The 11355-nt window shown below is 43.7% G+C and overlaps 1 protein-coding gene across 1 annotated transcript in view; it reads right to left on the bottom strand.

Moving 5' to 3' along the window:
- Positions 1–1516: 1516 nt before the first annotated feature.
- HACD2 (3-hydroxyacyl-CoA dehydratase 2) overlaps positions 1517–11355 on the bottom strand; it is a 111168-nt gene continuing 101329 nt past the window's right edge. Inside the window, exons 6-7 of the mRNA XM_072812490.1 lie at positions 10899–11077; positions 1517–4592 (exon numbers count right to left, since the gene is read on the bottom strand). Of these exons, the coding sequence (XP_072668591.1) occupies positions 4510–4592; positions 10899–11077 (262 nt within the window). The 3' untranslated portion in view covers positions 1517–4509. The remainder of the gene's footprint in view (positions 4593–10898; positions 11078–11355) is intronic.

The raw sequence follows: 11355 nt of genomic DNA, 5'->3' as shown, positions 1-11355 counted from the left end.
TCGGTACTCGGTGCTTATCTAGACAGCCTCTCTGATACTTTATTTTTGCTCATTGAAGGAGACTTTTTAGGGGTGAAATGCCATTTCTGGGGAAAAGAGATTATTTTTGGTAATGTGATCTGCCCCAGTAACGCTAAGGAGAAGCTTTCTAAGTTCGAAAGCAGAAAAGATTGAATCGTCTCTCACATTTGAGAGGAAGTGTTGGTCAAAGACCCATACAGCTCTCGTAATTCTGGTTCTCAGTCGCAGGCAGGGGAATGTTAATAGGTAGGGCTATTTTTGGTAAGAGTTGCTTAGAACAGTTTCTTCACTACTAAACTGTATGACAATGAGCCAGTCCATTTGTAAGGCTGTTTTTTTTTTTTTTTTTTTTAAATAATATGAGGAATTGCAAAGCTAGTCTTCATTCTTGTTAAAGGGAACAGAACAACACACAGCGGTATTTTTGGAACAGTGTGTGTAACAGGAGGTCTCTTAATTATACCAATGGTAATTCCTCAGGCCAGAGCTTATTATGTTAACACAGTACACATAACTGCCACAAAATATGACAATGACAGATTAGAAAGCCCTGGTTTCCCATTACCACCCTAGGATTGTCAAGGTTGCATTTTCTGGGTAGCCTCTACTATTAACTTAACCATCTGTTCCTCAGCTTTAGTTGAAATAATTCTTTTCATAAATGAAATGCCTATCTCTGAGACACACTAGACTGCATACGAGAGGACTGGTCCTACAACCACCGTGCTGGGAAGGAAGGTCTAGGCCATGCTCGGACAGCCGTGAGAAAGAAAATGTTCCCTCTGCAACAAGGGCCACGCTCTTGGACCACAGTGATGGCCAGCTCGGAGAAGGACCTGGTAGGCCCGGCCGTGGGCATGCTACTGCTGCAGGCACATGAGAAACAGATCACTCGGAGATGACTCCCTAGACGATGCCCAGCCCACAGGTGAGGGCTGCACTGAGGTGAGGTCTGGGGTTTAGAGCCAGCAGGACGGAGGTGGCCCGGCGGGGTGTAGGCCCCCCACTGCCTACTGTGAACGTGAGAGTGCAGAAGGCATTTTCAGGAGGCACTTGACCACACCTTGCTTTGCTATAAGATGAGCATTGCCAGGCAACCTTATTTCCCATCTTAACTTCTATCAGAAAAACACACTGCCAAAAACCGAAACCACAACAAACCACCCAGCATTGTAAGGCAAGGATCCTCAATCGTTTTCTGGCTTTCTTAGGTTTCCTCATCACTTACTTGACTAACCCCTCTTGTCCCTCTGTGGCCAGGCTGAGAGGGCTTTGGGTAAGCTTGACGACTGACTGGCAGGAAGAAGGACTTGTTGGAAGCCTCTTAGTATTATAATCGTCTCCTTCTCTTGCAAGTGCACTGCGGACAGCAGAAACAGAGTTTAAACCTATCAAAGAAAGGACTGGAGTCCGTGACAAAACTGAAACCCTTCCATCGTCTTACAAACACCACGTTCAGGCCAACTTAACTGCGAAAAATCACTAGACTCACTGGTCAGTATTTGAAATCCAGGCAGAGCACACACCAGTTTATTTTGAAATGCAACACAGGTCAGTAGTTTATGGGTACAACTTATTACCACATTGACATTATCAGGTAAAAACGCTTCCAAATGCATGCATAGAAAGTTAGCCATAGTCTTGGAACTCCTTATGTCTAAATATACAAAAAATACATTTAAATTATATAATTTTAGTGAATCAAAGACTTATAAAATTACAATTTTGGTTTTCACAACATAGAAAAAATACAAAAATGACTATTATATGTGGCTGTATGATTTTTTTTTTACCCAAATTTCAAAGGAGTAATAGGTACTGGTTTTGATGTTTTATCTAGAAACTCAGAACTGAAAATAACTTGCAGGTCGTAGCACATCATTGCCGATCTTCTGTTATAAATGAATAACCCAAACAAACCAGTAGAGAGGAGGGCACAATCTGCATGTGCCTCTTTATCTCTACACATCTTCTAAGCCCCTTTCTGTGGGAAGTTTGCTCCCGAGGAACACATTCTGTCTGGAAGGACAGTGCTTTATCCCATGACTAACTCTCCACGGTGCCTTTGATGATGGTCAGTATGTGTTAAATGAGTGATCACAACCTGAGCAAACGGAACCCAGCGAGATGCCGATTAGCAGCTTGTGTCTACAGAGCACTACTGCGCACCTCAAAGAATTCTCTCCTGGAAAATGGTCCCCGGGGGGCGGGGGGTGGGGAGTCTGAAACACCCAACCAGGTGGGTGGCGGGGCAGATGATACCTTTGACTACGTCCTGAAATGGAAACAGTCAGCCTAACAAAATAGCCACCGAACGCCACCTCGCACTTTGCAAGATGTGACCGTTGGTGGGGTTGGGTGTTCTCAATTCAGAAAAGACCACTAGCCCATCAAAGGAGGAATTAATTCAGGTTAGAGTTAAAGAAACCAGTTACTGAGAGGGGGGAATGAAGGACATGGCCCGGGCATACCTTACTTATCCGCCACCAGCCTTTTAAATGTTGATGGATCAAAATACACACTGGGGTGGAGACCCTTTCTCAGGAGGGAGTTGCTCGCTGTCTTCTTGCTGCCAAGGTTCAATCTGATGCAACACCACTGTTGGCGACAGACTGTTCTTCGTAACTAGTGACAGAGTCTAACAGAGAGGCCTGGATAAAACCCCCAATCCACTGATCCTGGAAAACCTACATTTTTCATCCCATCTTCTATGACTGTTCCAGAAATGACTGAAAAAAAAAATCTTACCCAAACGAAGCAATAAGACTAATATAACTCAAATTGTTTCTATTTTACAGTAGAAATACATTTTGGAAAAAGAAAGAGAAAAACACATGAAAAATAATCTTTCCTCTATATTTAGTTTATGAAGTACAAGAACAGATTCTAATCTCAACATGCCCAAGTTAAGACTGCTGACTTGAAGCAGAATTTTAATGCTCAATTCAAAAATAATTTTATTATACATCTGCCTGCATTAAATTTGAGGCTCCATACTTTCTTCTCATTTTCATCTTAATTATCAGGCATCTATGAAAATAACATTTAAAAAATTAGTTTTCCATCATGACACTGTTCTAACTATGTAGTATGCTAGTAAGATAGGCTTTTAAAATTTCAAGTATCAACCATTAGAAAAAAAAAAAAAGACAAAAAAGAATCCACAAAGACCATCCTATGTTTAAAATCTAATGCAAATCTGAACTTGGGCTTTACATTTTCATTAACCCTTTCCTGAAGAGTCTTAAATGCACAGTTGAGCAATTAAATGGTATGAAGACACGGTGGTAATTAGACATGCCTACGTGACCAAAGTATTTCTTGGCTGCTCGAACACATGGAGATGACACTGCATTTAGCTCATGTCTGCCCAACCGGGACACTCTGCTGCCTCTGGGTTTACAGCTTGGTAGGAACTACACAGGACCATAAATCGGAAAAGTATCCCAACAGGAGAGTTGAATGAAATTGAAAAATAAAAGGGTGTAGGAACCTATTCCTGAACGTTCTTCAGGATTACATTTCTAAAGCGACACCTTCCTTGTGCTTCCAATGACAGATTCTCTGTCCCTGATGTGACTAGCCTGGCTTTGGGTCCATGAGTGAGAACAGCTACTGGTCGGTACATTACTCGGAAGTGTTTTGAGGATGATACGGGGAAAGGCACGTGTCATTTGCTTGTGACTGAGCTTTCCCTTTGTGAGAACTGTCACCGTGTTAGAACGTGACTGAGGCTGAGCCCTCGATAGGATAGGTTCTCGACGATGTAGACACACTTAAGTTCAAGCACGTTTCTTAGTGGCAAGTGGACATGACTGAACTGAAAACAAACCACAGGGTTCTAGCTGTTTTCAGATTATGGACACTACCCTAGGCTTCGCAGACATGCACCTTACACAACTCATTCACTAGATAGGAGGGGGTAGGTCCCAGCCATAACCTCGTAACATTCCAGAGAACAAGGTTTGCCACGTCAGAAATGCAGACTTTCCAGCATGCAGTCAAGCATTTGGAAGAGAGAATGCTGAACACACCGCAGTCTGAAACAACCCTCCTGCACGCTGGGCCTTCAGCGGGCACGACTTCACTACTCAGACTGTAACTCTCGACTACTTAGTGTTACAGATCTTAATTTAGCAGATACATGAAGGAAACAGGAGGATGGAAAATGCCAAATCCCTTTCCAGTGCCATCATAAATATTGGGAACTTCGGGTTGAAAGAACATGCTGAAATGGACCGGCCAGGATGTTTTATGTAACAGTTTCTGTTGTTGTTGTTGTTACTGTGTGGTGGTGGCGGCTGTTGTTGTTTAATAAAATCCCAGGCCTGTATGACACTGGATTTTGGTTTTTGTTTTATTATTTTTTTAATATTTTAAAAATAGTTCTTACTTATTTTCTATGAAACGTACTGGGAACTCAAAAAGTCTGCAGCATTTTTTTGTCACTGAAAAGTTTGTGTTTTGGGGGTGCGCAGAAAGCAGGAGCTATTCAAATTTCTTGTGTTCTTCAGTGTGAGAAAGGACCTTTCTTCTCTGGTGTATCATGTGGAAGTATAACTGGGGAAAAACTGTAAGAAAAGAAAGAATTGGTTAAGACCACTTACAACTGCATGTTGTATTTAAAGCACATGGACTTGAGGTCCTCTTTGACTCTGCTTTCTCATCCAGTATCCAAGGCAGGGAACATGGTGGGCTTGGGGAACGGGAGGAGCAATGCAGAGACTTACCTTTTCCTGTTTTAGCCGAAGGAGAAGGGTGGTACAGACGGGAGGGACAGGCGGTACCATCACTATGATTACCCATCAAGAGGCCACAGAGCTGCCAAATAACTCTCTACCCTCTCTCATAGTGTCTTCACATTTATTCTCTGATTCTACAAGGAGGTGACTTCTAGTGATGGACCTGTCTACAGAGGAGGAATGCAAGCCCCAGAGAGGGTAGGTGACTTGCTGGGGGGTTCACAGCAAATTCTTGACAATTCTTGACCAGGCTCTGGGCTCCTGACACTCAGTCTAGTCCCTTCTGTCACCCAAGGGAATCTACCAAAAGTACTTCCTGAGAAACGTTGTTCCCTGAGCGGGAAGACTGATGAAGGGGAAGAAGGCCACGACATTTCATGTGAACATGAAGAAGCCACACGTGGATGTAGAAAGTCCTTAGGAAAAGTAAGCTAATATCTTAGGCACTAGAGATTCTGCTCTTGGTCATTTTTTTTTCTTAAAGATTTTATTTTATAGGTTTTTATTTATTAGAGGGGGAGGGAAAGAGGGAGGGAGGGAGAAGGGGAGAGAGAGAGAGGGAGAGGGAGAGAGGGAGAGAAGGAGGGAGAGAGGGAGGGAGAGAGCGAGAGCGAGCACACCATCAGGTGGAGTGGCAGGCAGAGGAAGAAGCAGGCTCTCTGCTGATGCGGGGCTCAATCCCAAGATCCTGAGATCATGACCTGAGCTGAAGGTGGATGCTTAACCAACTGAGCCACCCATTTATTTGAGCAAGAGCAAGCGAGCGAGCGAGAGAGAGAGAGAGAGAGAGAGAGCAAAAGCAGGGGGGAGTGGCATAGGGAGAAGGAAAAACAGGCTCCCCACTGAGCCAGTAGCCCCATGTGGGGGCTCAATCCGACATGGACCCTGAGATCATGACCTGAGCTGAAGGCAGATGCATAACCAACTGAACCACGCCAGGTGCCCCTATTTATTTGAGAGAGAGAGAGAGAGAGAGAGCAAGCTCAGGCACAGGAAAGCTGGGGGAGTGGGGCAGGAAGGGAGAGGGAGAGAGAATCTGAAGTAGGCCCTACACCAACATGGAGCCCAAGAGCCACTCCATCTCACAACCCTGAGATCATGACCTGAGTGGAAACCGAGAGTTGGATGCCTAACCGACTGAGTCCCCTGTTCTTGGTCATTTCACAGATTACTTTAAAGAGTACTGGTTCTCAAATAAATGGGGTGGTTATCACCTCCCCAGGAGTATTTGGCAGTTGGGGGAGGGGACTATATTTGGAGGAGCGAGGTTACGGGCATTTAGCATGTGAGGCAAAAATGCCCAAATCTGCAATGTGTGACAGTTCCCCAAACTATTAACTGCCCCATCTGAATGTCCCCAGGATTCCTGCTGGGAAATGCCAGCTGAAGCTACCTGGCCTTCACAAGGTTATTGCGAACTGGGGGTTCAACAATATGGAACAGACTCCAGCCAGATGGCCTTAAATGTACAATATCCTTCCTTTCCTCCCTTCCCTTCTCAACAGCTCCAATCTGTATTTTGTAGGCAGTAACCTGTATTTCTGAGGAGGTAATTCCTACTACTTCCCTGACAGTTTCTTCTTCTTCTTTTTTTAAAGTAGGCCCCACACGCAGTGTGGAGCTCAATGTGTAGCTCAGACTCACAACCCTGAGGATCAAGACCGGAGCCGAAATCAAAGATTGGACGCCTAACTGACTGAGCCACCCAGGCGCCCCGACAGTTTCTTCCTTTTTAAATGGGTTCCAAGTTGGCCAAATTTCAAATTCTCCCAAAGTACTCCAAGACATCAGTGGGTGTGTGCACATAGATCTGATAAACTGCAGAGGAGGCTCCGATGCTGAACAGGGCTGCCATCCACTCTACCCGCTATTTGCAGGCAGGAAGTTATTCAGAGAAAAGACCCAGCTTGTGCATATAATTCAACAGGGAGAGAACTATTCTGGTATGAAAGCCAGAAAATTTGACAAGCTCTATAATCTAAAAACTGGAAGTAAAGATATAATTAAACCATAAGGAATGCTAATTGCAATCATTTAAAAATGTGGGGCCAGTCATATTTCTATAGATAAACTTTAGTAAAGGAAAACTTTGTGGCAAAGTACACTAAGGACTTTTCCACTGGTTGCAGGGGTGGTTGAAGCTTCACTGCTAGTTCAGAGGGTGTGAGGAAGGATGACCTAGAAGCCATTCACCAGGCCCTTGGTGGCAGTTAAAGCAAGATGGGAGAGCATCCTCATCCCCACAGGCAAGGGCCTACTGGCTACCAAGAGGACCAGAGGTCAGAAATGGAGGGTAGGGATGGCCCTTTTAACTTTTTACAACTTCAGAAGTTTCTCAGTCCCCAAGCAAAGGAATGTATGAGGGAGGCCAGGGGAATGGGGGTACTTGGGCTGGAGGTTCTCTACAATTCTGGTAATGACCCCTTGGTGACCAGAGCTTGGGTGACACTGTCACCATCTGAATTACCCACATGTTTAGACTGGACCCAACTATTATGGCTGGAACAATTCCAGATACATGGCTACTATTTTTTTTTAAAGATTTATTTATTTATTCATGAGAGACACACACACAGAGAGAGAGGCAGAGACACAGGCAGAGGGAGAAGCAGGCTCCATGCAGGGAGCCCGATGTGGGACTCGATCCTGGGTCTCCAGGATCAGGCCCTGGGGTGAAGGTGTCACTTAAACCGCTGAGCCACCCAGGCTGCCCCATGGCTACTATTTTTAACCATGGGCTACAATGAAGAAAAACCCCAAGAGAATCTTGACCTGACAACATGCTATCCTCAATTCTACCCTCTGCTCTCCCAGTCCAGGACACATGGAATGGAGATGGCCGCTGTGCACGTGAGTGCTGCAGTAGGGGTGGGGGTTTCTCCACGGAGAGGAAAACTTGGAGGCTGAGAGCAAATGGAAATGCTCTGCCTAAGGCAAGTTTTTTCTCAGTCTCTTTAAAAATCTGAGGTGTGCTTATGGTTACTGACAATCTAGAGAGTGCTCAGCATCTTAGTGTCCTCACCCGACGTCAGTGTTTCTCATTTTTCAGGGTTTTTTTTTTTTTTAAATCCCCACCCCTACTGGGTGGTAAAAGCCTAGTTTTACCAATTTGGAAGCAGGAAATGTAGACAGGACTTAGATGTCTACTGAGTCCCATAGATACTATACATACTGCAGCTGCAGTGAAGTGGGAGAGGAGCACCTTGTAAAGGATTCCAAAGCACCCCAAAACAGGAAACTCTTAGGGCCATGGCTCAGGGGCCACAATTTGGGCTACATGTGCAACAATGCAACAGTTGGGACCATAAAGAAAGGCTGTTACTTTGTATAATACATGTATCTCACCAACTTCCCATTAAAGATGAAAAGAAACTTAAGTTGTGGAAAGAAAACCAAATTTGGTAAAGGAGACTGGATGTCAACAGCAACCCCTCTTAACTCTGCATTTTCTTCTTATAAATACAAAGTTTTGGAAAGTTGGAAATGTGCTGCTGGCTGGAGTGAACTGTACAAACTGGTCTCAATATTAACAACCTAAACAACTAAAAACATCCAGGGCCACTGGCTGAGGCTGAGGCTGAAAGCATAATGAGTGCCAGCAGACACAAATGATTTGTAGCACAAGATACGGTCTGGGCTATCATCTTGAGCCTGAGTGTGGGGTCAGGGATTTGGAGAAAATCTGTCCATCTTTATTTGAAATCAACCCCTTTTCTTGGTCTATAGGAATTAAACTGTCTTAAGGAAGCACGAATATAGACTTGAACCAAGTGAAGTTCTTACCAAAAGGACGCTGAGAACCAAAGAAGGGGAAGGAACCACGGTAAAGAAAGCCAACTTTGGTTGAGAACACCGCCCCCCTCCCCTGCTTTGTTTTCTCTTCTTTCTCACTCTGAAGGCCCAGAAAGAAAGTCCCACAGAACGGGGATTGTTTTCCTTCAGGAATCCTATCACTAGGGAAGACTGCCTGTGCCTGTCCTGGCCCCTTAACTAGACCAAGGTGGGGGGAGGCAGAGGCCAAAGACTGGGCGCTCACTGGTTGGCCATCAGAGCACAAAAAACCTAGGAGGTACCCAGAGACTCAGGCTGTCCTGGAGAGCCGCCCCAGGAATGAAGACTTTCCTTCTCTGGCAGACTAAGAGCTCAGAGCAACTCTGAGGTAGGGGCCCCAGATTTCTGCCAATGTGGCAGCACCCTACTATTGGTTTGACTTTATTACACCCTCCCTGCTCCTCTTCCAGTTATCCAATCTGGCATCTACCTCTCATTCATTCAAACTTTAAGCTGATTTTATTTATTTATTTATTTATGTATGTATGTATGTATGTATGTATGTATGTATTTATGTATTTATTAAAAGATTTTATTTATCACACACACACACAGAGAGAGAGAGAGAGAGAGAGAGAGAGAGGCAGAGACGACACAGGCAGAGGGAGAAGCAGGCTCCATGCAGGGAGCCCAATGTGGGACCTGATCCTGGGGCTTCAGGATCACGCCCCGAGCTGAAGGCAGGTGCTAAACCACCGAGCTATCCAGGGATCCCTTGATTTTATTTTATTAAAGATTTTATTTGAGAGAGAGAGTATGCGCTCAAATGCGGGGAGACGGGGGCAGGCAGAGGGAGAGGGAGAAGCAGACTCCCTACAGGGAGCCCAACACGGGGCTCGATCCCAGGACCCTGGGATCATGGCCTGAGCCGAAAGCAGATGCTTAACTGACTGAGCCACTCAGGTGGCCCCTTATGCTGATTTTTAATAAATCCTGTGGTGCCCACTGGGATAATATGTGTTACTCTGGGTGTGGCAAAACTGCAACTGAGAATTATTGCTCTAGAGAGTGGAAAATGAAACTCTAAGGGGACAAAACAAAAAAGATGAACAACCGTAAGCTAATTTTTTATTAAATTTCTTGACTCTTCTCTATTGATGTTTTCTTTAGAAAGCAACTATCTTTTTCAATTTGAAGAGAAAGGGCCTTTGGCCATCATGGTTCCAGCACCAGAGAGGAGGCCTTGATAATTAATAAGGAAGGGAAAATGAATCATTAAGCAGAACTGCTGTTCAAGAATTCCTCCAAGATAAACGCTCACATGAAATCTGGATGTAGTTTTTTTCTCACAATGCATGAAATGTGATTTTCCACAGAAGGACACAAACATGTCGCTTACGATTGTTCGGATGATTCATTCAGTTCACGCTGTGGGCTGGAGAAAAATCCAACCTTCCTATCTGAATTTAACCTGAGGTTTAGGGAAGAATATAGCATCTTATAGACCAAAATAAGATTCACAGTCACAATGGCTACAGAAATAGCTCAATGAGAAAAAACTTTAACTTCATATGTCTTCGGGTAGAACAAAATCCTTTTGGGTATGTGAAAATCAATCCCAGGATTTTAAGTGAATAGCAGAATTCGAATAAAGGACTAAACAACTCTTCCTCAGCAAACAGGACTCACTTCACAGAAGCCTCAGAAATGGCCATTTCTCCTTGTTACTGAGTACACTGATAGGCACTTTTGATTATCTGTATTTAAACCTTTAGCAGTACTATTAAAATAATTGGAAACTGTTCTGAAGAGAACATAATGTCCTGTTCGGATGATGTTAGTGCATATTTCCAAACAAGAAAATAAGAAATATAGAAAAAAAATCTATTTTTATTTTGTTATTTGTTTCTAGTTCACTATTGATACCTTAAAAATGAAGTAACTGTCTATTCTGATATAATGAAAATGCAAAAATATCTTTACAATGTTTCCCAAATACCATAATAAGCCATTCTCAAGAAACAGAAAAAGTCAAGGTAAGGTCTTTAATGGCCTTTTTTGCTTTGCACTCAGTGCGATCCCCCAATAGGTAGTTCACCTTTCCTGGTATTCACTGTTTCAAACCCACACACGGAGAAGGGCTGCATTGTGGCAGCTGTATTGAGAAGCGTTCATCTTTATTCGACTAGTACCAGAGAAAATCCCCTCTGCAGTCAGCACTCAATAAAAACCAAAGCATTCCCAATAAATTAGATTTACGTTTACTTGGATATGGTATAAAAACATCTAGAAACATTTGACTCTAGTTATTGTAGAGCCAATTTTAAAAACGTAAATAAATATATGCGTTAATTGTTTACTTACTTGGAATGTAGGAGATCATTATCAGAATTAGGAATGCATAATAGTCAAAGGAGAAATTGTATTTGTTAGGTAAACTGATGGAGTACAGGCCAGCCTGTCTGACAAAGGGCAAAGCGGCATATATGGTGAGCAGTTCTCCTGACACTCCCATTGGGTACAGCACAATGAAAAGTGTGTACCTGAAATAAAACAAAATATTCATGACTGAGACTCCAAGACAGCGTTAATAAAAAGATACCCCGCCCCCCACATCAGTACTTGTCTTTCAGGAAGCTATCGTTTCTACATTTTCCTATTTACCCACTGTTTGTTTCTTTCCTTTTAAGCCCAACACGGGGGCTTGAACTCATAACCCTGAGATCAAGAGTCGTGTGCTCTACTGACTGAAGCCAGCCAGGTGCCGCTTCTTACCCACTATTTAAATTCAGGTTTTACAAGCCAGTTTTTCAAAAGGGCC

This window comes from Canis lupus, chromosome 35 (assembly GCF_048164855.1).
Source record: "Canis lupus baileyi chromosome 35, mCanLup2.hap1, whole genome shotgun sequence".
NCBI classification, from domain to species: domain Eukaryota; kingdom Metazoa; phylum Chordata; class Mammalia; order Carnivora; family Canidae; genus Canis; species Canis lupus.
This window is presented reverse-complemented; position numbering and strand designations above follow the sequence as displayed.